Below are 25,433 nucleotides of genomic sequence, written 5' to 3'. Positions count from 1 at the left end.
GGGGTGTGGTGTTTTAAATTTCTGTACCGGCCTAAGTTTCTCAAACCCAGAGGTTCATTGGTTTTTGCAAAACTCGACCGAATCAAACTGGTTCTCACCAGGTTTGTTTTTTATCAAGTCCAATGTCAAGATCGGATTGGCTAAAGGCTGGGTTGCCGATTTTCCAGTTCGACCGCCTGAATCAATTCAATTTTTTCAACTATGCTGTATATTACAATGATACTAAATTATTTTATATATAAAACAAATTATACATTAAATATTTATCATCGAAATTATTTGCCAAGAAAGACAACTATTTCTTCTTCTTTTTTTTTATGGTATCTCCTAACTCGGCAGGTCAATGACTAATTTACCACAATATTGAGCTCCATTTAAAAATTTGTCGTTGGCCAATAAATTGCTACATACAAAAGAGAAAACTACTCTTTCTATCCACAAATATTAATAACACTAATAAATCTATCCATAAAAAACAACACTCACATTATATCCATAAAAGATTAGTTCCTGTTGACAAAACTAACAAAATCATAAAAATTTATTCAATATTTCTCAATTACCCATATTAACTTAACTTAACTTAATCCAATTCTAAATTCTCACACCTCTTCTATTCCCAATAATAAACGAAAGACAGCAACTTTATCCATCAAATTCCAAAAACTAGAACGAAATTTGAATAACAAATCTTTTAAAATAATAATAATAATAATAATAATAATAATAATAATAATAATAATAATAATAATAATAATAATAATAATAATAATATAGCTTCTGAGATTTCTAATGATGATTGGCTTTTGATCCTCCAAAATCACAGCACCACTAGGAGTGGCAGTATGTGTAATGACTCAATTTCTGGTCTGAATTACTGTCAATCATCAAGTATCACTTCTCAGTAACCTTATGAAACTTTAAACTCGATAATATTTACTATATATGAGCATTTCGTATTAATGGAATCGCGTATGTTAGCTTATTTTATCATATCCTTGTTTTTAATAAACTAATTAGAAACAACCAAAAACATCATGAAAGATATACAATATAAAATAAATACCAAACAAACAACGAAATCAAATAGCAATGAGATTATAAAAAAAATCTCATACCTATATATATAATTCCACTAGAGAACTAAGAGGGGATTCAGCTAACTCCTGCCAACTTTTATTGGATCGGATCCCCAAACCCATTTTACCATATAAGCAAATAGCAACATCCCATTGTCCACTGTAACCAAATTAATCCTAGTTAACCCTCACCTTTCACCATTTTCCTACAGCAGCATCCAAAACCCTCCAATGGTTGCGCCTCCCTCCCACATTCGTCGTACGCGCTTACTAGCCGGAGTCTAGGGACGCAGCAGCTCCGTCCCGTCCACGTGCGAGCAACCGTGGCGTCAGAAGCTCGCCCCAGACCGTCGCAGCACCTCTGTCCTGTCCACGTGCAAGCAATGGCGGTGGTCAGAAGTTTGCGCCGGATCGCTACAGCGCCTCTGTCCTACCCACGCGCGAGCAACTGCGGGGCGTCAGAAGCCCACCCCAGACCGCTGCTACTGCAGCATGTTGTCGTCGCCGCGCCATTGAAGTCTTCCTTTCTCATCCGGTTCACTCGGCGTTACTTCTCATGATCTGCCCCATGAGAGCCGCGTCAGAAGTCTCTTTTTTTAGTGAAGATGTTTTTTGTTTATTATGATTGGCAACATACGACAATAGACCCTACTTACTTCATTAAAATGTCTCCAATTATAGTAATAATATATACCTAATTTATCAAAAAAAAAATAGAGGGAATTACAATTTCTATCCAAGGAGACAGGAGAATAAAAGAAAGAAAACTTACTTTATAGCATCACGGCACATTCTACTTATGTCCTCCTTGACAGAGCTCAAACCACGGCCAATATAATATCCATTTTTCATTCTAGCCTCAATTTCTGCAACCTGTTAAAAATAAAAGAATATGACAAATTAAATTATGATATTAAATGACTTGACAGTAACACTAACAATGGGTTAAAAATAAAAAATAAAAAAACAGCCATTTAATGATAATTATAAAAATAAAGAAACATCAATAATCATATAAAAAAATATCTACTTTTAAAAATAAAAGACACAATTATTACTCAATCTAAAATATTCTAACTATTTGAATCTAGTAAATGTTTATAGAAGCTTTTTCAAATTAGGCCATAACTATTTCCAAAATAAATACAAAGTCCTTCTCAACCTCATTTATGACAAGTGACTACTTTTTAAAACTTAAATGACTAAAATAAAATCTTAATCTATTTGTTCTTGATAACCACAGAATGCAAAAGAAGATAAGAAATATTAGAATAGAACTCCATACAAATAAATATCACCTTGAAAAGAAAAAAATTGCCAAAAACCTTCTATCATTGTAGTGGTATAGTGTTCCTTTCACTGAGGCAAAAACATTATATCCCTTCACCTTGGTAATGCATTCAGCCATAAAGCAAAGACACATTATTCAATCAGGAACACCTCAAAGCCTATAAGTAAGCACTATCAATAGTTATGAAATTAAAGGTTAAATGTATTCAGTAAATCTAGGCTTTGTAAGTACTAGCAATAGAAACCAAGTAAGTACTATCAATAACAAAAAGCTTAAATGTATTCAATAAATCCAAATCTTATAGATTATAACATTTTATTTCCATTGTTTCTAAAAACAAAACAAAGTTACTAGTCTTAACATACCTCCAAAGTTCCCAAAAGCTGTCCCAACATTCTTTTATTTCTATTAACCAAGCTTAGATCCTCTTTCTTACATGTTCTGTATTAAGAATCTCAAAAGCCTTACATGAAAAACAAATAATAAAGAATTAGATTTACAACTTTAAACCAAGCACTGATGGAAGAAGGCAATACATTTACAATTACCACCTTCCATCTTTCACTTTTTCATAATAAATTATTAGTATTAAAGTGAAGATTAAATTGAACATGTATGAAGTTCTTTTTAAAATAGAGGATGGTAATAGATTAATTGTATTAAGATTTATCAAATGTATTTTAAAGTAATAGTGAATCATCTATGAGATCAATTTTATCCATGTATAGTTAGTGTTTTATTTTTACTAAATAAAGTGCAGAAACTTAAACCACAATGTTTATGTTGAGTTGATGAAAATTGGTCCATAATTGCTCAAGTTGGCAATGATGATAAATGTGATAGTTTTTGTAAATTGTATACTCTTTATAAATTAATTATATATATAATTTTAAAGATTTTCATGAAGGTATTTGAAATATTTCTCCAAGACTTTTGTTATATAATTTTTTGGAAGAGTTTGTTTTTTTATAAAGAACAGAAGAAATGTGTTCACATAAAAAAAAAATAAATAAATAAAAAATGATACTTCTTCCAATTAAAAATGTTTTGAATCTCATATATATTTTAAATAGGTTGCGACAAAAAGAGAATATTTCATTTTTCTTAATTTTTTTCAGTTGTTTAGTAAAATGTGATTTCTCAGATTATATTCTTAAGTAGAACAAAAAAAATGAAAAAAATATTTAATAATAAAAAAACACACTTTATTAAATAATTAAAAAAATAAAAAAAAATCAACTCCCGCGAAAGAGGGATTAATATGCATGATGTGCAACCTCAAAAAAGCAGTGATAATAAGTTAATAACTTTAAAAATCATCAATTATATTTTTAGGAAGAATTACTAAGAGGTAATTTTTCTTTGTAGTAGTTAGTAGTTGTCAATATAATATTAAATTTAATAGGACTATAAATAGTAATAAGACTTTGAACAGTTCATACATAACATTAAAGTATAAATTAGTTTAAAACATTTTTTATTTTAATCAACTTATCATTGTATACTTAATTAAAAATTCAGTTAGTAACATATTTGCAGTTATACCATCAAAGTTAGTAAGATATTTGAGGTTTAATAACACATGATGATTTTATACAATCAAAATGCAGTCAGTGAACATTGTTATAAACAATATTTGGGGTTGAATTAGAATACTTTGTTTGTTGTTTGGGTTAAAACAAAAAGTACAGCCAAAACTACTAGTTAGTTGAATGAGTGATAGTCCGCGGAAAACAACATCAATAATGAATCCCGACTAAAACCCCAAAGTGGTCCCTGAGATTGGGCGAGTTACCCATACTTGTCCTTGACTTTCAAAATTCCCTAATAGCATCCCTGACATTCAGCTCCGGGACCCATAGTTGCCCTGCAACCCTTTCCGGCGCCAAGTCAGCAAACGGAGGGATGATCTGGCACCTCCAATGCCACGCTGGAGCCAACAACGGCTAGCTGATGTGGCAAATCTGAATTTTGTACCCAATCTGGTCCCTGGTCCCATTAAAACCCTAAAAGCTAAGATCATCCTCTTCATCGCCTGAGCTTCAAACTGCTGCTGCTGATTCCTTCTCAGATCATCCTCTTCATCACCTCCAGCTCCAGGTAATAACACATACAGATCATATGCCTTCCATTTCGATCTGCCATTTCTCTATTTCCTGATTGCTAGCTGCTGCTACCATAATATGAATGTAACTTGGCTAAATTTCAGTTTCTTCTAAAATTGTAATCACTCAATACTCAAAACTATAAGCTGCCGCTGCTTTTGTCAGTTTGCAATTGTTTGATGTAGCATTGCATTGTGTTACTTACTGTAGACATGTGCTGCAAATGCAAATGAAAAAGGTGACAAGGCTTCCTTGATTCCTCAATCCAGACGGCCTGCACTCCCCTCTCTGCAAATACCCCTATGGTCATTAGATGCCGCATTATCTTCTTTCGCAAAGACAGATGGTCCTTCCACATCCACCTACTTCAAGGACCCTCTCTCTTAATGGTAAAGGTTCATTCTCTCCATTATCAAAGGTTGCCCACTCATTACCGGTTACTCCAATCGCATCTTTGGGTTAAGAAAGTGTACATGGCAGACATCTGGGATGTGCTTCTGATTTAAATGTATGTCTCTTTTCTTCAATCAAGGCAACTGTTTTCATACAACGCTTGCTAAAATTTTTTACATTTTGTATGTTAAACTGGTATATGATTTTAAACTATGCTGCATTGATGAATATTTCCATTCTTGTATAGACAATGGTTGTCAAGCAGCATATAACTCGATCACTTTCGGTTCCAGTTGATGCCAAAGCCAGCAAATTGAGGTGCACTCAATCTAGGGTCTTGATTCGTATCATTTCAGCCAGGCGGCATCTTGCAACTGTTGATGGAACTTCAACTGGTGATTCTTCAGTCATGGAGATTGGTAATTGCTTGAAATATACGTAGAGCACATAATTTCTTGTAGGTTCCCATTTTACATTTCTTGATCAAGAATCACAATCTGAAATATTCAGTTATGAGTTCTGACTTTCAAGAACTATTAAATATTTGGCACTTAACCATATATAACATGATATTGGTAACGTTTTGCATCGTTTAATAGACATTATAGATGAAAGAAATTTGGTGGCTTCTAGGTGATATAATCTTTAGTGCGTCTCTCATAGACAATCTTAGAGACTATAGCCTTTTATAGCCCTTCCATGTCAATTGCTGACTAACTCTCCCCTTTCTAGCTATTGAGGATGCTATAGCAGATATTCCAGAGGAAGAAGCAGTTTGTAGGATTTGTTTGGCAGAGCTCGGGGAAGGAGAGAATACTCTTAAGATGGAATGCAGTTGTAAAGGTGATCTTGCACTTGCTCATCAAGACTATGCAGTAAAGTGGTTTAGTATTAAGGGCAAAAGGACTTGCGATATCTGCAAGCAGGATGTTCAAAACCTCCCGGTAACACTATTGAAAATTTATGATCGTCAACCCCCTGTCAGACAGCCACCAAATGTGCCACAACCAAGGGAAATAGCTTATTACTAAATGGTCCCTGAAGGAGAGAAGAAGAGATACTAGTTATAATAACGATTCTTAGCTTTTAGGGTTTTAATGGGACCAGGGACCAGATTGGGTACAAAATTTAGATTTGCCACATCAGCTAGCCGTTGCTGGCTCCAGCATGGCATTGGAGGTGCCAGATCATCCCTCCGTTTGCTGACTTGACGCTGGAAAGGGTTGTAGGGCAACTATGGGTCCCGGAGCTGAATGTCAGGGATGCTGTTAGGGAATTTTGAAAGTCAAGGACAAGTATGGGTAACTCGCCCAATCTCAGGGACCACTTTGGGGTTTTAGTCGTTTACCACTATACAATCTCCCTAAAAATGATTTGTATACATTAAAAGAATTCACCAGTAAGGAACAATTTTTAGTATACAATTTCTATCAATGTTTTGCAATTTCCTTTTTCATCATGCATGAATATTATCTGGTTCGGTCCATGAATCTATTCTTTAACTGATATGATCATTGTGATATGATCATCCATCTATATATACCCAAAAAATGTGATTCTTAGTGTGTAATCTATATCTATTCTCTTCTCCCCTCCATTGCATATATATCGTTATGAAATTATGCTAATAATTGTGTACTAAGTGATTATCAGACCGAAACACCAAGTCATAGAGAATAGAGAATAACACACTTCTGACTTTTGGATAATAAAAACAAAATACATCATGTTCAATATTTTATCCAAAAGATGTTTACCTAGCCAATTCAGCTGAGGGTGTCACTTGATTGGCCTCACTCGGGGATTCTTGCCTTTTCTGACTTGCCTCTTATGTAATTTCTGAAACAATTGCATAGCACAAATAATATAATAATTAAAAATGAGATTATTGGTAGCACAACAACTATATCATCTCCAAGGATCAATGGCGCAAATTAAACGGTGAACAGCTTAAGCAATATCATCTAAGCTGAAAATAAAGTCATGACAATTGAATACACATAAAAGTTCAAATCAGAGGGGGAGGAACAACACAAAAGGCGAGAGAGCAACTGAAAACTTTCAGCAATAACACAAAAGTAGGATGAATACATCTCTTATTATCTCTGCCGCCTTCTCTGTACTTCTAAACCGCAACTGAGCAGCTACATCAAAGTTCATCATATCAAGAGCAAAAAGATGCGATTGAACTCTAATACACAGGCTAATGGAATTACTATAAAATTCAAGTTCATGATCTCTTCTCTAATATAATGCTAACAATCAATTAGTTAAGCAAAAAATGTTTGTTTTACACGTAGTGACCTGTTTTTCAAATTTCAATTAGTTAACTAAAAAATGTTTACTTTTCAAAATGGGGGAAAGGAAATCTATATAATTTTCAAGTTTTTATAGTTATAGAAAATAGTCAAGAGCATGGTTCAATGACTAAAAAACTGCTAACAAACCATAACATAGAACTGCAGCAGTGGTATATACTGAGTTCATAGAAATCACAATGCAAAATAAAAATTGGAAAGCTACATTCATCATGCATGTATAGCATAAGAAAAAGGAAATTAAAGCAGATAATTTATGAACTATTATTAGTATTATTGCTGCATATTCACAAAATACTGCATGTAATACATGACTTTAACCATTTGCATTATCTATTTGCCCTTGAGTTTTCAATATTTATATATGGAATGAAACTCATTTTTAAAAGGAAACTCAAAACCAAATATACAAAAGTTAGTTATGGAAGGAAAAGGAAGAACAAAATTAGTTAAATACATATAAACTTAGTTAAATATTAATGTTTGCCATCCAAAAAGTAAACTGAACAAATTAAAGAAGAGACAAAAATGATCCAATATAAATAAAAAAAGGTAAAAAAAAATAGCAATTAAAGCAGATGCATCATTCATACCACTTTGGCAGGTGCAGCTTCAGCCAGAGCACCTTGCCAGCAAATTTCACACCTTGAGCTTTGCGAGGGAAGTTGTTCCTTAAAAAAGGAATCAAGTTTTCAAATTACTTATGTAAAAATTCTAACTTGGCAAAAACAAAAGCAAATCCAAATTTGAAGTTACAAAAAAATATCTATAAAAGTCAAAGCTACTAAATTGTTTAAGATGTCAACAGACAACAATGACTATGCTTATTTTAAGTGTGATGCTATTTTACTCAACATTTTATGAAACAACTCCTCAACTTAAGATATGCATACACCTTTAATTAATAAATATGGCTTATAGGAAGATATGCAAAGAGATCATAATCAAATAAACCAAACCTTGAAGAGAACATAAAAGAAGCATGTCTTCAGATTGGCGTTGTGTTCAGTTACAGGCTGCACAGACAGTAAAACTTAATTAATTATTAATTATTCAAATCAAGGAAATAATTTCAGCTCCATCGAGAAGAAGAAAATTAAACCATTACAAAAGATTTGCTTTTAGATTAAACCATTCAAGGAAATTAAACCATTCAGCTTTTAGATTTGCACTTCTTGATTCCAGTTTTCTTAATTAACAAAAAATTGGAACCTCCTTAGTACTTATAGAGTTGAACCACAAACAATCTGAAGATAAATTAAACAAAAACAAATTTGAAACTTAAAAACTTTGAGAATAAAAGACAAACTTTTGATAACCTTATCTTATATTGGACTAAGAACACAACCAATAATTTCAATTAGAAACCACAAAGAAAAATATATTTTGCATATTCCAATTATTGAAAATCAATTCTTCTAGATTGTTGGTAACAGATGAAATTACTAAACTAATCTCTTCTTTCAAAGGAACCGTGGACAACCCCAATGGAAAAAGATTGCTTTCAACATGTTTTTTCCTAAAATCAAACACAATAAAAACACTAAGAATTAATCTCCATCTTTTCAACTACTTCTCTAGTCACAGGCTCATGCCTAGTGAAAGTGTGAAACTACTGTTTTCTTTTAGTTCTTGCACCTCCTTTAAACAAATGGTGTTTAATCCCAAATAATTTACAGGTACAATGAACATTAAAAATAAAAAAGATAAAACAATTATTCTAATAAAAATGTTAACATATTTTATACCAATCACTAATTGCTTTGATAGTTGACTTTTAATATATACATAGTATAAATCATAAATATGATATGAAAAAAAAAAGAAAGAAAATATTATATTTAATATCTTATAATCTTATTTTAAAAAAAGTAATTAATTTACACAGAGCATAATTCACTTGCCATCCGTCATCACCGCACTATTTTGCCAATTTCAAGAGGACCTCTTAGTCAGAACTATGGAAACCAAAAATGCCCCTTTAGTAGAAGATAAGAGGGTCAAAGTGTGGTCCATGTCTTGGTCAACGAACTCAACACATGCTTTCAATTGCAGGACAAATTCATCATTCACATTTTAAAAAAATTAAGAAATAAGGAAATTGCATAAATTAAAGACCTATTGTAAGCAAGGATCGAAATCCTCTCTACATTACCTCACACTATATAACAAATTGATGTTCTATGAGACCCTCAAGAATCTTGTTCTTCTGCCTCCTCATCAAGCATGAAATTAATTTCTAGAAAATATCCATCCCACTTCATCTCATCCACTAGTAGACGAATTTGCTCATATATCTCTTCAGATCTTGGATGTGCCTTGTCTCCCACAAGAAATGCATGTACCTCATTTCTTACTTCAATCCAGCTACAACCAGGCTCCTTCTTTAACTTATAATTCTTCATTATATTTCTTACTTTTGCGACCTCGCCCCACATTGCCGCATTAGCGTATACATTAGATAAAAGAACATATGCAGAAGAATCTTGAGGGTCCAGCTTCAATAAAGAACTGGATGCTACTTCTGCGACTTCTATATTCTTTTGCATCTTGCAATTGCTAAGCAAAGTTCTCCAAATTACATCATCAGCTTCAAAAGGCATGCTTTGAATAAGCTTCAATGCTTCATTTACTTGTCCGAATCTCCCCAGAAGGTCTACCATACATGAATAATGCTCCATCTGTGGATCTAAACCATAGTGGTTTTGCATTTTCCGGAAGTAATGGAGCCCTCTGTCCAGATAACCCATGTGCGCACAAGCTCTGAGAACTGAAATAAAAATGGTATGATTTGGTTTCACATTCAAAAGCTGCATATCCTCAAATAATTTAATGGCTTCTTCTCCAAGACCATGATATGCATATGCACAAATCATAGCACTCCAAGTCACATAATCCTTCTTAGGTGCCTTCTTAAACATTAGTTTGGAATCCTGCATATTTCCACACTTTGAATATATATCTACAAGAGTGCTGGCTATATACACATCTGAATGCAACTGTAGCTTTAAGATTTGAGCATGAATTTGCTTTCCAAGTTCAACAGTAGCCAAATTAGCACAAATATCCAAAACTGTAGCATAGGTGAAATTGTCAGGTATGACACCCATTCCCAGCATATGTGAAAAATGCTTTTGGCCATTTTCACTTTGCTTTTGCGATGAAAATCCTGAAAGCATTGAATTCCACGAAACCATTGTTTGCCCCTCCAATCTATAATGAATCTTTTCAGCCTCCTCTAGCATTCCACACTTGCAATACATATCAACAAGGGAACTGCCAACAAAATTGTCTAACCCCAACCCTGACTTAATAATTTGTCCATGAATCTCCATACCATAGTTTAAAGCTTGTTGGGCAGCACATGCTTTTACAACACTACCATAAGTAAAATCATCTGGTTCCATTGTTGACCGCAGCATTGAAATGAAGAGTAAAAGTGTTTTCTCTACTTCCTCATTTTGTTCATGAGCTGAAATAATTGCATTCCAAGAAACGACATCCCTCTTTTTCATCTCATCAAATATTAAACAAGATTCTATCAAACCTCCATATTTACCATACATGTCTAAAATAGCATTTGCAACACAGATAACAAATGTTAAACCACATTTGACTGCTAATCCATGTAGTTGAATCCCGTCCAACCAGCTTTTGATTGCTGCACAAGCAGTCAAAGCACCAGACAAACTAATTTCATCAAAGCCAAGATATGACCTTTGTAAAGATTGAAAATTTTCTAAAGCTTTAAGACCCTGGTCATGACGAGCATATCCAACAATAATGGCATTATAAGATTGCGGAGTAGGATTGGGCAATGAGTTGAAAAGCTTTTGTGCATCGGACATTCTATTGCATTTTGAATACATGTCCAAGGTGGCAGTTCCCACTATAGTATCATATCCAAAAGAAAATTTTAAAGCATGACCATACAATTGTGTACCCAGTCTGAATGCGGCTAATCCTGCACAAGCCCTAAATGCACTAGCATAGGTTGATTGACTCACCCCTATACTAGCCTTTAGTGTATCTTTAAACAGTTTTAAACCCTCAATAAACTGATCATTCTGAACACAGGCAGCAATTACAGCACTCCAACATATCAAATTTCTTTCAGGCATTTCATAGAAAACCTGAAGAGCATTGTCTAGCTTCTTACACTTTGAATACATATCTACTAGAGCACTAGCCGTCACAACGTCATTATCGAAACCCATGCGACTTGCAAGGCAGTGCACTTGAAGACCTAAGCAATAGTCTCCAATACTTGAACATGCCTTTAGAACAACAGCAAAGGTAGCATAGTCATGTGGAATTCTTAGTGATCTCATCCTTTTAAAAAAATGTCAATCGCCTTTTGATCAGTGCCATTTTGTAAATAGCACGAGAGCATAGAGTTCCAAGAAACTACATCTCTCTCTGGCATTAAATCAAAGTAGTACTGTGCAAACCTTATGTTCCCAATTCCGGCATAGCCAAAGAATATGGTGTTCCATGAGATTATATCCCTTTTTGGTATTCTATCAAACACCTTGAATGCATAGGTCATATTGGAACATTTACAGTAGAATTGAAGCAAATAATTGGTAACATAGATGCTGGGCACAAAAGCAGTTACTATCATTTGGGCATGGGCTTGCTTTCCAGGATTGAGGGCTCTGAGAGAGGAACATCTTTGAAAAATGTGGGAAAATGTTAATTTCTTGATGGGGTTCATTAGAATAGCGAGGGAATAGTGGAAAATGGGCCACCGCTAGGGGAATCAAGACATCACCATTTGCGATCGGGTTTACCTTCGTTAACATCCGGTTTAAAATTAACTATGATATATGTACACAAACAGAAATAATTAATAAATTAGTTAACCATATAGAATTTATGTTGACATATAAAATACAAACTGAAAATATGTGAAACTATACATGTATTTATATAAAAATATATAGCGACTAATTTGGTGACTAGTTTTAGTATACACAACTTTTTTGGGTCTCAATATTCATCGAGTCAATTTTCTAAACCTTTATTCAACTCAAATCCGATAAAACCATCAGGTCAAACCTATACGCTTATACCAGATTTTTTTTGTCATACAACAAGATACACTCACACACATTACATGGATTCCTTTTTCCATTGCTGGCTAAAGCTAGATTCGAACTCGACTATGGCTCTTTGGGAGGTATATGATATGCCGCTTGAACCAAGACTCCAACCAAAACTTATACTGAATCTTTCCAAAGAACGAGTACAGTGACCCAATTTAGATTAAACTTGTCCAGGTTTGGCCCAAAAGACCGGGTCCTGTCCAATCCGAGTCATGTACATAATCTACTTCTTTTGTGAAATTTGCCAAGGGGAAGAGATAACAATGGAGCACGCCTTGCTACTATGCCCATGGACAAGAGCCATTTGGTTTAGTTCACAAATACAATGTTCACCATCAAAAAGTTTGATAACATCTTTTGGAGCATGATTAAGGGAGACTATTCTAAGAATAAGGAATGAAGGAAAGGAATTACAGGAGAAACTTATATGTAGTCTAGGATTTCTATGTTGGATAATATAAAAAAATAAGAATCAATATGTTTCAGAAACAAACAATCATTTCAACAAATAGTATACAATTAGCCGAAACATTAGAATTATAGTTCCCTAAAACAAATAAAACCAAGGAGACAGCAAAGGTAACTAGGGATGGCAACGGATCCCATGGGAGCAAGGATATACCACCCGCCCCGTCTCCATAATACATCCTGGTCTTCGCCCCGTCCACGCAACGGATAACAGGAAACCCATATCCGCCAGGGATCGGGATCTCCACGGATATTAAATAAACAAAAATAAATTGGAAAAAAATTAATAAAAAAATAAAGATAATCCTCAATCGCGTCAGAAATCTACAAAAACTTCAAAAGTTCAATTTCAATTTCCCTTAGCCACTGCGCATGAATTAGTAATTAGTTGCATGAGAGTGCAGAATTGATTAATTAAAGCAAATACTATCGCTCCAATTAAACAATATGAGGCATAATCACAAGTAAGAATTTTCACCATTAAGACATAGACAACTACTAATATAAAATCACATCAATCACAGAAAGTTAGAAATCACCCAAATATAAAATCACAGAAATCACAACCTATAATAATTAACAAATGCTTCAAGGTAAATGAAAATCGAAGAAATCACAGAGACAAACGTACCGGAAGGAAAAGCGGCCAACGGTGAAGAGGCTGACCACGGCGATGAAGAACGATTTTGTTGGAGGTGGCAACGGAGACCGGACTGCAACATACACGATTCTACCTCTGACGATCTTGCTTGACGGTGACGAAGATGATTCTCCTTTGACGCAACGAAGACAGTGACGGTTCAGCCTCTGACGCGACGATTCTCCTCGGGCTGGGTCAGGCACGCGACGACTAGGTTCCCCTCGGATGGGTCAGGCGCACGACGACGACGTTCTCATCGGCTGTCTCAAGCGCACGACGAGACGTTCTCCTCGGTCAGGACGACGGTGCTGCGGTGACCTTGAGAGTGAGAGGGGGAAGGAGCGGGGCGGTGACGAGGGAGAAGAGGTGGAGAGAACCTGGGAAATGGCTGAGGTTTTGCTGAATGTGAGAACAGAGGGAGTGACGCCAGTAATTAGGGATTCAGGGATTCATTGACTAAAACCCCAAAGTGGTCCCTGAGATTGGGCGAGTTACCCATACTTTTCCTTGACTTTCAAAATTTCCTAACAGCATCCCTGATATTCAGCTCCGGGACCCATAGTTGCCCTACAACCCTTTCCAGCGTCAAGTCAGCAAACGGAGGGATGATCTAGCATCTCCAATGCCACTCTGGAGCCAGCAACGGCTAGCTGATGTGGCAAATCTGAATTTTGTACCCAATCTGGTCCCTGGTCCCATTAAAACCCTAAAAGCTAAGAATCGTTATTATAACTAGTATCTCTTCTTCTCTCCTTCAGGGACCATTTGGTAATAAGCTATTTCCCTTGGTTGTGGCACATTTGGTGGCTGTCTGACAGGGGGTTGACGATCATAAATTTTCAATAGTGTTACCGGGAGGTTTTGAACATCCTGTTTGCAGATATCGCAGGTCCTGTTGCCCTTAATACTAAACCACTTTACTGCACAGTCTTGATGAGCAAGTGCAAGATCACCTTTACAACTGCATTCCATCTTAAGAGTATTCTCTCCTTCCCCGAGCTCTGCCAAACAAAACCTAGAAACTGCTTCTTCCTCTGGAATATCTGCTGTAGCATCCTTAATAGCTAGAAAGGGGAGAGTTAGTCAGCAATTGACATGGAAGGGCTACAAAAGGCTATAGTCTCTAAGATTGTCTATGAGAGACGCACTAAAGATTATATCACCTAGAAGCCACCAAATTTCTTTCATCTATAATGTCTATTAAACGATGCAAAGCGTTACCAATATCATGTTATATATGGTTAAGTGCCAAATATTTAATAGTTCTTGAAAGTCAGAACTCATAACTGAATATTTCAGATTGTGATTCTTGATCAAGAAATGTAAAATGGGAACCTACAAGAAATTATGTGCTCTACGTATATTTCAAGCAATTACCAATCTCCATGACTGAAGAATCACCAGTTGAAGTTCCATCAACAGTTGCAAGATGCCGCCTGGCTGAAATGATACGAATCAAGACCCTAGACTGAGTGCACCTCAATTTGCTGGCTTTGGCATCAACTGGAACCGAAAGTGATTGAGTTATATGCTGCTTGACAACCATTGTCTATACAAGAATGGAAATATTCATCAATGCAGCATAGTTTAAAATCATATACCAGTTTAACATACAAAATGTAAAAAATTTTAGCAAGCGTTGTATGAAAACAGTTGCCTTGATTGAAGAAAAGAGACATACATTTAAATCAGAAGCACATCCCAGATGTCTGCCATGTACACTTTCTTGACCCAAAGATGCGATTGGAGTAACCGGTAATGAGTGGGCAACCTTTGACAATGGAGAGAATGAACCTTTACCATTAAGAGAGAGGGTCCTTGAAGTAGGTGGATGTGGAAGGACCATCTGTCTTTGCGAAAGAAGATAATGCGGCATCTAATGACCATGGGGGTATTTGCAGAGAGGGGAGTGCAGGCCGTCTGGATTGAGGAATCAAGGAAGCCTTGTCACCTTTTTCATTTGCATTTGCAGCACATGTCTACAGTAAGTAACACAATGCAATGCTACATCAAACAGTTGCAAACTAACAAAAGCAGCGGCAGCTTATAGTTTTGAGTATTGAGTGATTACAGTTTTAGAGGAAACTGAAATTTAGCCAAGTTACATTCATATTATGGTAGCAGCAGCTAGCAATCAGGAAACAGAGAAATGGCAGATCGAAATGGAAGGCATATGATCTGTATGTGTTATTACCTGGAGCTGGAGGTGATGAAGAGGATGATCTGAGAAGGAATCAGCAGCAGCAGTTTGAAGCTCAGGCGATGAAGAGGATGATTTTAGCTTTTAGGGTTTTAATGGGACCAGGGACCAGATTGGGTACAAAATTCAGATTCGCCACATCAGCTAGCCGTTGTTGGCTCCAGCGTGGTATTGGAGGTGCCAGATCATCCCTCCGTTTGCTGACTTGGCGCCGGAAAGGGTTGCAGGGCAACTATGGGTCCCGGAGCTGAATGTCAGGGATGCTATTAGGGAATTTTGAAAGTCAAGGACAAGTATGGGTAACTCGCCCAATCTCAGGGACCACTTTGGGGTTTTAGTCAGTGGTAAACAAATCATGTGGGTCATTGTATGCTTTTAGGATCTTTAACACACTTTATATTAAAGATATTTAAGTACAAATCATATATTAAAGTGATTTCTTTTGAAAGCCATGGCTCGACTATGTGTTCTTCTTTTATAAGATTTGATGCTGCTATAGTTTGGGTAAAGGATGTATGTTATGGAAATTAAATTATATTCATGTCCCTATCATAATGTTTTGATAGAGCTTGATCCTGTGACTTTTGGCTCATAATAGAGACCTGTGTAAGATTAGGAAAAGACTATTTGGATAATCACATCTAGATTTTTTTTTCTGACTTATGCAATTTGAAGTTGACTTAATTACTTTTGATACGAGGCATATTGGTGTAAAGCTGAAACCAGAAGAGAAAAAGTAAATGAATGATGTTTTCATATGTAGAATATTCAATTCATCGTCATGAATAAGTTTGTGCTTCAAACTGCATATGCTTCCAATTTTAACTTGGGGATCATATATGGTTAATGGTTTAGTTGCCATTAGCACCATTGCCACTTATATGTTGCCTCACTTTGAATTTAAACATGTATTCATGTAGCATTGTTGACGGTTGCTTTAATCGATAAACACATTAGTCTCTTCCTACAAATATTGTTTTTTCAGTCTGCTTCTCAAGTTGACTTGCCTAAGGATTATATCTTGCGAAGTTATGAAGATGTAATTTTCATAACTTTGAATTTGTAAAATATTGTACCTTTTTTGTTTTGTTCAATTGTGTTCATGTATTGTATCATTTTTTTATATTTTGACTGGTACTATTTGTTCATCTCATCTCATCTCATTCCCTAAGGCATTATCGTTTTTTGACTGGAATCATGGTGCAAGTTCTTCCTATAACTGATAGATGCAATTGAGAATGAATCAGATCAAATCTCCCTAAAGTGCTCTTGAGAAAACACGGGAAGTTTAAAGGAGATGGTTGTGCTTTTAAGGTATATCTCTTAGTTCAGAGTTACTGTTTTTTGATAGATTCCAAATTCAGATTGTAAATCAATATAGAATAATTATTGTTGATTTTATTTTATTACTTTGTAGGTTTATGACATTTGTGTAGACGAAGGTGATCGGAAGTATAAATAGTTGTTAGAGTGCACACGTATAAATAATTGGAAAAAAAGACTTAACAATAGCTGATGGTGTGAAAGTGTACAACTATGATGTCTATTTTTACAAGTTGGAATCAAAGTTATTGATTTTTCACCAAGACTTAGATATCTCCTGGATATATATTAGATATAGGTGTTCATATATAAAATTTGATGTACTAATATTATTTTAATTAGTTACTATTGATTTTAGAATTACTATCTCAATTTTCTAATCTGATTTTATAATATTTTTAATCAAATTTATTTAAATATCTCTTTAATTGTTAAAAATATAATGAATTTACGTTGATCAGGGTTAGTTTACAATTACTAAAGTTGACAATGATAAAAATGTTGGTTCCGAATGATTAGATCTCAAATAGTTAATATTGCCTAACAAATTAAATACAATTTGTCCATAAAATATCTTGATCTCACTAAATTTACTCTAATTTTTTATACAAGCATTTCTCTAAACTTCTGGCAATCAACCAATCTCAATTCAATTGCTTTATATAGTTTTTTTATTTAGTTTGTTATATGAATTTGTATTTGTTTTTTTTATTTCGAACCAATGCATAGTAAAAAAGTAACTTGAATTTGGTAAATAGTCCGTCCATTGCACGGATCTTATTCTAATATTAAGTTAAATAAAATAATTTTAGCCTAATATATATTACTCTATTTTTATGCCTATGGTATTTTTTATTTCGGAAGACCAAAGACTTAAATTTTGCTCATTATACAAGATTTAAGTTTAGGGTAATAGTGATATTTGCACATGAAACAATATAAATGTTTGTACACACATCAAACATATCAAACATATAATAATAGAAGTAAGAGTTAGGTCGAAGGTTGAAGCGAATAATTAGATCAAAATTTAGTGTTAATAAAGTATATTTTGATCCGATATATAAGTAGGGATGTTCACAAGTGCGGATAATTAGACTATTTGTTCAAAATTAACCCAATTCGATTATACTGATTTTAGATTTGATGGGTAATTGAGTACTTTAATTGGTTCGGTTATTGGTTCTGGGATTGCTGAACTCGATTACTCAATTAATTTGATATTAATTAAAAAATAAAATCTAATAATATATATACAAATTTATCTTGTAACCTTAGTCTTCTAAATTATCATAATTATTTAAGTTTGAAACGATCATGTATTATTTTTTTATTACTATTATTATATATTTATAATATTTAGATAATTTTTTTAAGTTTTTCTAAAAAATTTTTTAGTCGGATACTTAATTATTTGAACCGATCCATTTGGTTTTAATTGGTTTGGATTTACTCACTAAAAATCACAAATTCAAACCAACCCGATTAAAATTTAATTAGTTCGGTTCTGATTTTTTTTCAAAATCCAAACCAATTCGATCTGTAAATATCTCTATATACAATATTCAACAATATGATATACAGAATTCGACTTTTTAAAAAAAATTTTGGTAGAAAGAGAGAAGTGAAAAAAAAAATTTTAAACATGTGTAAGCTTTTTTGGTCGTATTTTAAATGGCAATTATATATATGAACGATAAATAATCATCACATTATTGTTAACTTGTCTAAGATATTTGCCTGTTTATATCTGTGAGAGGGACAACTTAAATTTGCCTGTTTTGATTATATATATGCCACGTTATTTAATTAGAAAACAACAAATTATTGTAGTTTCAATACAAATATTATGAACCTAAAATACACACGCAATTATATTTGAAGGTGGTATTATTATTGTTACTTGTTATATATTTGCTGTTTAATAAAAAAAACAAAAACTCTTGCACCTCCTACTTAATTAAACAATTATTTAAAAAGATGAATTTGATTATATTACATTGTCATTTTATCAATGTCAAGTTTAATTTTTAGCTACGACAATTTTTTTAAAGAATATCTACTACTATTGCTATTTGACAGCGCAACTAAAGCCTTAAACAACATATTCGGACTAAAATTTTTATATATGAATAATTTTAATGTAAAATATAAAAATATTTGATTATTTTAGTGTTTTATACGATTGTGGTAGTAACACAAAATGTCATTTGACGTTTTGTGATAAAAAAAAAATTTAATCATAAAAGAATAGACGTTTTGTAATAAAAAATATTATTTTAATTATTAAAACACAAAATGTCATTAACTTTTTTTAATAAAAATATTATTTTAATGAAAGAAACACAAAATGTCACTGACGTTTTGTATATAACTATAGTAATGTTTAACACATAATTTGATTCATTTCAAAGGATTTCACCCCTAAAAGTATAATATTAAAAAGAAAAAGTTCACATATTCGAAATCAAAAAGAAATTATAACAATAATATAAAAAAGAAATCTGATAGTAAATAAGTAAGAAGGTTTCTTAGGTGAGGAAAGAATATTTGGGTTCTTAGTGGTCCAAGATTCTTTATAAATCTCATCCATTAAAAATTTAAATCAACGGATGAGATTAAAACATTTTTATTATATAAAAGATAATTCTATAAAACATACTTATATTAAAATATTTTAAAAAAATTACTTAAAAATGTCTATTTTATCTTTCTTCTTTGTTACCACCTCATTTTTTTTAACATTTATATGTGGCTAATTTTTTTGTTATGGAAGTAAAAATAGTAATAAAACAGAGGAAATGAAAGATAACTGTTTGCTAATTGTTAGGAGAAGTTGATGAAGATAAATAAAATAGATGAAGAGGAGGAGATAATCGTTTCTTGACAGATTTGTCAATTGTTAGGAGATGTTGATAGGGATAAATAAAACAGAGGAAGAGTGAGAGATAACCATTTCAATTCTCTTGTTATCTTTTTCTGTTTTATTTATTGTGCATCAACTTCATGCCATCTTTTAATTTGTATGAGTTAGCATCTTATAAATAATTAAATATGAAAATAATAAAATATATTAATAATTTAAATTGGACCAAACTCTTAAAAATGGAACGTTTCAAATAATAAAGATATTGTAAATGAGATATATGCAAAATTATCTCATTTACAGTGTAAACGAAATAAGAGAAAGATATTTATTTTAGTAAATATTTTTAAATTATTTATTTCAGTAATTATTATAATTATTTTATTTATTAAAATAAAAAATCTGCTGAAGAAGATAAAAAAATAGAAAAAAGTAAGTACAAAATAGTCATTTTACATTATATTTTATATTTTTTTTAAAGACCACCAAGATCTTGATTTTAGGTTTTCCCACCTAAATCAATCCCAATAAGTGGAGGTAAATACTAAAAAACATAGAAACGTTAAAACATGTAACAAGCCTTGAGCATATCATGGTTGCGAGAACTGGACCGGTCAATAAACCGGTGAGGCCACTGATTCAATAGTTTACTGGTTTGATCGGGGTTCAACCGGGGTTGAATCGATTTAATAAAATATTAAATAAAATTATTAAAAAATCTAAAAATAATTTTAAATATATAAATTCAATAATTTCTAACTTAATAAAATTTAAAATTTCACATAATAAATTATCTATAACTTAATATTAGAGGTTCACAAACAACTTCAAACATCAAACTTTATTATTAAAGGTTCACAAACAACTTCATAATTTTCTGTCTTATTTTTTTTTGTTTTCCTCCAAAAGCCTTTTGAATTGAAGTTCAACATCTTCAGTTACTTTGTTACAAACTTTAATTTGTCCAGGGATTTTTGCAAGATGATATTTCATTCTATATATCCGCCCTCCATTGTAAGTATTCAAGCAGAAAATACATGTATATTGAGCCTTGTTATTTTTGTCATACTTCACTGTAAAATATTGCCAAGCTGGATCAGATTTACCTCTGGATGAACCAATTTAAGAATCTTGAACAGCATTATCTTGTGGCTGTGGGTTACTTTGTGATTGTTCCATCTGTAACAATCAGAAAATCAAAGACCAGAAAATAACTTCAGAAAACCATGTAATCCAGATAAACATGAAGCAGCAACCAAAATCATGTAATCCAGCATGAACAAATAAATAATTCAGCAACCAAAATCATGAAGCAGCATTTCATCATGAACAAATCATGAACAGATACCAAATCATGAACAGCAACTCAAACAGAATTTTTCTGATGACCTCATCATGAATCCAGATAACAAATCATGAACAGATACCAAATCATGAATCCAGATAACAAAACATGAACATAGATAACAAATCATGAACAGAAAAATTATAAAATCAAGCACAGATAACAAATCATGAACAAATCACAAGCTAATAAATCATAAAATCAAGCACAGAAAATCAGAAGGCAGCGAGGTGGAAGGAGGAGGCGACGATTAAACAGGAGGCGAGGTGGAAGGCGCAAACGAATAAGAACAGAGTATTACCGGCGGCGAGTAACGGCGACGAAGGAGGAGGCGAGCTCGGCGACGACGATGGAGGAGGGGAGCTCGGCGACGACCAACGAGGAGGGGAGCTCGGCGACGACGAAGAGGGGCTGTGGGACGGCGAAGAGGGGCTGTGGGATGTGGGATGCGGTGGCGATGGCGGTGGGATGCGGTGGCGATGGTGGTGGCTATGCGACGGTGAAGAGGGGCTGCTCGATCGTGGCCCGTGGGTGCTTTCTCTTCTGCCCGTGGTGGCTATGCTGTGCTTTCTCTTGTGAGAGTGTGAGATTGAGATTAGGATTAGGGTTCGTTGCGTTTAGCTTCTTTTTTTTTTTAACCTTCAAAATGACGCCGTTTAGTAGTTTAATATCCAAACCAAAAACCGCTAAAAAACCAGACAGTTCTCCCGGTTTACTGGTTAGCTGCCGGTTTGACCAGTTTTCTCACTGGTTTTTTGCCAGGCGGTTCCTGACCTTACCTGGACCGGTTAGATGACCGGTTCTCGATTTTCCGGTTGAACTGGCCGGTCCGGTTCGGTTTTCAGAACCATGGAGAATATATTGCAGGGGCACGGATTTGGTACGTCGGCCTTCTTTTTGGCACCGAAATGCCAAAAACTTATTTGGTTTATTGGTGCGCCTTTTTATTGAGGAGTTATTAAATCTTTTATATTTTTTAATTCAACAGTCAAGATTATTCCAAATGTAATTTGATGTGATTGGCTAGCTAATATTTTTTTGTAATTTTTATGTTAGTGGGATTACTTTAAAAATATTATCTTTTTTATGGTTATTGTTGTTATATAAAAAATATATGTGAATTTATATCAAAAAATTAGAAATTTGTTAGCTTAAATTAATTAGAATTAAGTCCTGTTATGTTAAGTGCCACCTTCAACTCTTTCAACCTTTCACCAGCAAAACCAAACTGTCCATTCCTCAACGCTTCCCTAACACTCTCCAACATCTTATTAGCCACAAGAATTATCCTCACAAACCTTAACAGCTCCCTCTTCACCCTCAACTCCTCCCTCTTCTCCCTAATCTCCGCCACAAGCTCGCGCACCCCAGCATCAATCATCTGGTGGGAGATGAGCTTGAGGACTCCGGCGAGATCGTCGGAGAAAAGCTGGGACTGGGAACCGGCGCCATTGGCGAGAGAAAAGAGTGGCTCGAAGTTGTCGCAGTGGGAGAGGATGTAGGATTGGACCTTGGATCGGATCTAAAGGGAATGCGATCCTAGTAGCTGGATGAGGAGGCAAAGATTCAGTGTGTGGAGAGCGGCATTGTTGGATCAGAGAGGTCGTGCGTCAAGAAGAGATCTTGGGCGTTGATTGCGTCAAAGATTGAATCCATCAGATGGTTGAGAGAGAGGGAGAGATTGAGGGTGCCGGCAACTATGGATTCCAATTCCATTCCTCTTTCTTCTTCTCCACCATTTTTTAAAACCGTATTCTCTTTCTCTTTCTGTCCCTAATTTTATACAAAATCCGAACAGATTAAGAAACAAGTTTCTATTCACTGAAAAGCGACCAGCTTTAGGTACCATTTTAATCGAATTGATGGACAGAATGACCCTATGATTTTATTTCGATTCCGTTTCTGTCTCTGTTAAGGTCTTGAGGATGTAAAAGATTTGGGAACTGAAAATTTCGGTGTTGACAGGCGAGGAACAAGGTTTAGTAATTTGGGTTTAGTAATTTTTATTAATTATAGTAATGTAATATGAGAAATTAGTAAATTTATAAAGTAATTTTATTAAGAATTTTTTTATTTAAATTAAATAAATATAAAATTTATGAAAATAAATAAAATACAGCATAATTACATAAATATACGATATGTATAATGCGCGAATTGGTGACTCAGTATCTGAGATATAGTCATTTTAATCGGAACGTTTCAATTAATATGGGTGATAGACGGATTTAATGGACAATTTTAACTCAAGTCACGTAATTTAAAACTGCCTATTTAAACACGTAATTTAAAACTGTCAATTTAATATAACAAATTTGATAAGATTTTTTATCTACTCTATTATTTGAAATGTTCAAATTATATCGTTCAAATTATATTAAATTTTTTAAACTTAAATTATATATCGTTTAAATTTTATTTATCAAAATTTTTAAATTTATTATGGTTTTATTTTTTTTTCAAATTATGTCACCCATATTAATTGAAACGTTCACATATTAATTTAAAACGTTCCCATATACAGGAATGAATTGTTATAAGTATTATTTATGATTATTTTAAGAGAGTACTATGTTTAATAAAATTATTGTCTTTTAGATATTATTATATCATATTATTAGATTAATTTTATATTGTATAGATAATATCTTATCATACCAACATAGAAGATGGCGTTATTAGATTAAGTATGCAAGTAGGGTGTATCCAATTTATTTTTATACGTGCATGATTTAAAAATATTAATTATATTAATTATTAGATTAGTTTATTAATTATACTAACATGTCATAAAAAATATTAATTATTTAGAGTATTAATTATAGTATTAATTATAGTAAAATGCTATGAAAAAATAGTATTTTTCAGATTAATTTTATTAAATTGATAGGGTTGACTTGGGAAATAAATCAAAAATAAAAAAAATTATATGTAGTATGTTCTAGGGTTCAAATGAAAGAATAGGCGTATATCAAGTATAAGAAGAAGAGAAAAAAATCCTAAAATTCTAAGCCCTAAATTCTAAATTCTAAATTCTGAACCCTACACCATAAATTCTAAATCCTAAACCTAAATATTAAATCTTAAATTAATAATTTTTAGAATAATTTAATTAATTATAGTAATATATATCGAAAATTAGTGATTTTATTACGTTAATTTTGTTAATTATAGTTATGATATATAGAATAATTTTATTAATTATATAGTAAGATGCTAAGTGAAATTAGTAAATTTTTAGAGTAACTTGATAGAAAATAATAATATGATTTAGGGAATTTGTTTTCTTTTTGTAATTTTATTAATTATAGTAATATAATCCGAAAAATTAGTAAATTTATAAAGTAATTTTATTAATTACAATAATATGATATGAAAAATTAATAATTTTTAGATTTATTTTATTAATTATAGTAATATATCAAAAGAATTTATTAATTATTTACAGTATTATTTTATTAAATTGATAGGTGTTATCGTTGACATGAGAAATAAATTAAATATATATATATATATATATATATATATATATATATATATATGTATATATATGTGTGTAGTAAGTTCTAAGGTTCAAATGAAATGATGGACTTATATTAAAGATAAGAACAAGAAAAAAAAATCTTAAAATTCTAAATCCTAAATCATGAATCATACGCCATAAATCCTAAATACTAAATCCTAAACCCTGAACTCTAAATTAGTAATTTTTAGAGTAACTTGATTAAATCTTAAACTCTAAACTCTAAACCATAAACCTTAAATCCTACACCATAAATCCTAAATCCTAATCCTAAACCTTAAGTTCTAAATTAACTTTTAGAGTAACTTAATTAATTATATATATATATAGTTAGTGATTCTGTTACATTAATTTTATTAATTATAGTTAAATAATATGAAGAATAATTTTATTAATTATATAGTAAGATGTTACGTGAAATTAGTAATTTTTTAGAATAACTTTATAGGTTATAGTAATATGATTTAGAAAATTAGTTATTTTTTAGTAATTTTATTAATTATAGTAGTATAATATGAAAAATTAGTGAATTTATAAAGTAATTTTCTTAATTATAATACCGTTGATTTGGAAAATAAATCTAAAATAAAAAAATATATGTAATAAGTCTAAGATTCAAATAAAAAGATAAACATATATCAAAGATAAGAAGAAGAAAAAAGAAACCCTAAAATTCTAAGCCCTAAATTCTAAACCCTAATTCTAAATGCTACACTAATAATTGTTAGATTAATTTTATTAATTATTCTAATATGTCATAAAAATTTATTAATT

At 32.7% G+C, this 25,433-nt stretch overlaps 3 protein-coding genes across 3 annotated transcripts; 1 reads left to right on the top strand and 2 right to left on the bottom strand.

The window, feature by feature from the left end:
• Positions 1–935: 935 nt before the first annotated feature.
• Positions 936–13,799, bottom strand: LOC112764363 (pentatricopeptide repeat-containing protein At3g02330, mitochondrial). The gene is given in 10 exon segments (XM_072222674.1): positions 936–1,640; positions 1,852–1,952; positions 2,378–2,466; positions 2,736–2,833; positions 6,626–6,707; positions 7,780–7,857; positions 8,146–8,202; positions 9,342–11,517; positions 11,520–12,006; positions 13,394–13,799. Coding segments are annotated over 2 exon segments (2,523 nt in total). The 5' UTR covers positions 11,904–12,006; positions 13,394–13,799; the 3' UTR covers positions 936–1,640; positions 1,852–1,952; positions 2,378–2,466; positions 2,736–2,833; positions 6,626–6,707; positions 7,780–7,857; positions 8,146–8,202; positions 9,342–9,378.
• Positions 5,119–5,899, top strand: LOC112764364 (uncharacterized). Its single transcript, XM_025809920.3, has 2 exons — positions 5,119–5,287; positions 5,601–5,899. The coding sequence occupies exons 1-2, from the start codon at positions 5,119–5,121 to the stop codon at positions 5,897–5,899; spliced, it is 468 nt and encodes a 155-aa protein (XP_025665705.1).
• A 335-nt stretch (positions 13,800–14,134) lies between the features above and the next one.
• On the bottom strand, positions 14,135–15,248 carry LOC112763107 (uncharacterized). The gene is made up of 3 exons (XM_025808861.2): positions 15,084–15,248; positions 14,780–14,951; positions 14,135–14,466 (listed from the first exon to the last, which is right to left on the bottom strand). The coding sequence occupies exons 1-3, from the start codon at positions 15,246–15,248 to the stop codon at positions 14,135–14,137; spliced, it is 669 nt and encodes a 222-aa protein (XP_025664646.2).
• Positions 15,249–25,433: the final 10,185 nt, after the last annotated feature.

Source organism: Arachis hypogaea, chromosome 17 (genome assembly GCF_003086295.3).
Source record: "Arachis hypogaea cultivar Tifrunner chromosome 17, arahy.Tifrunner.gnm2.J5K5, whole genome shotgun sequence".
Taxonomy (NCBI): Eukaryota; Viridiplantae; Streptophyta; class Magnoliopsida; order Fabales; family Fabaceae; genus Arachis; species Arachis hypogaea.
Note: the sequence above shows the minus strand (reverse complement) of the source record. Positions and strands in the feature narration are given on the sequence as shown.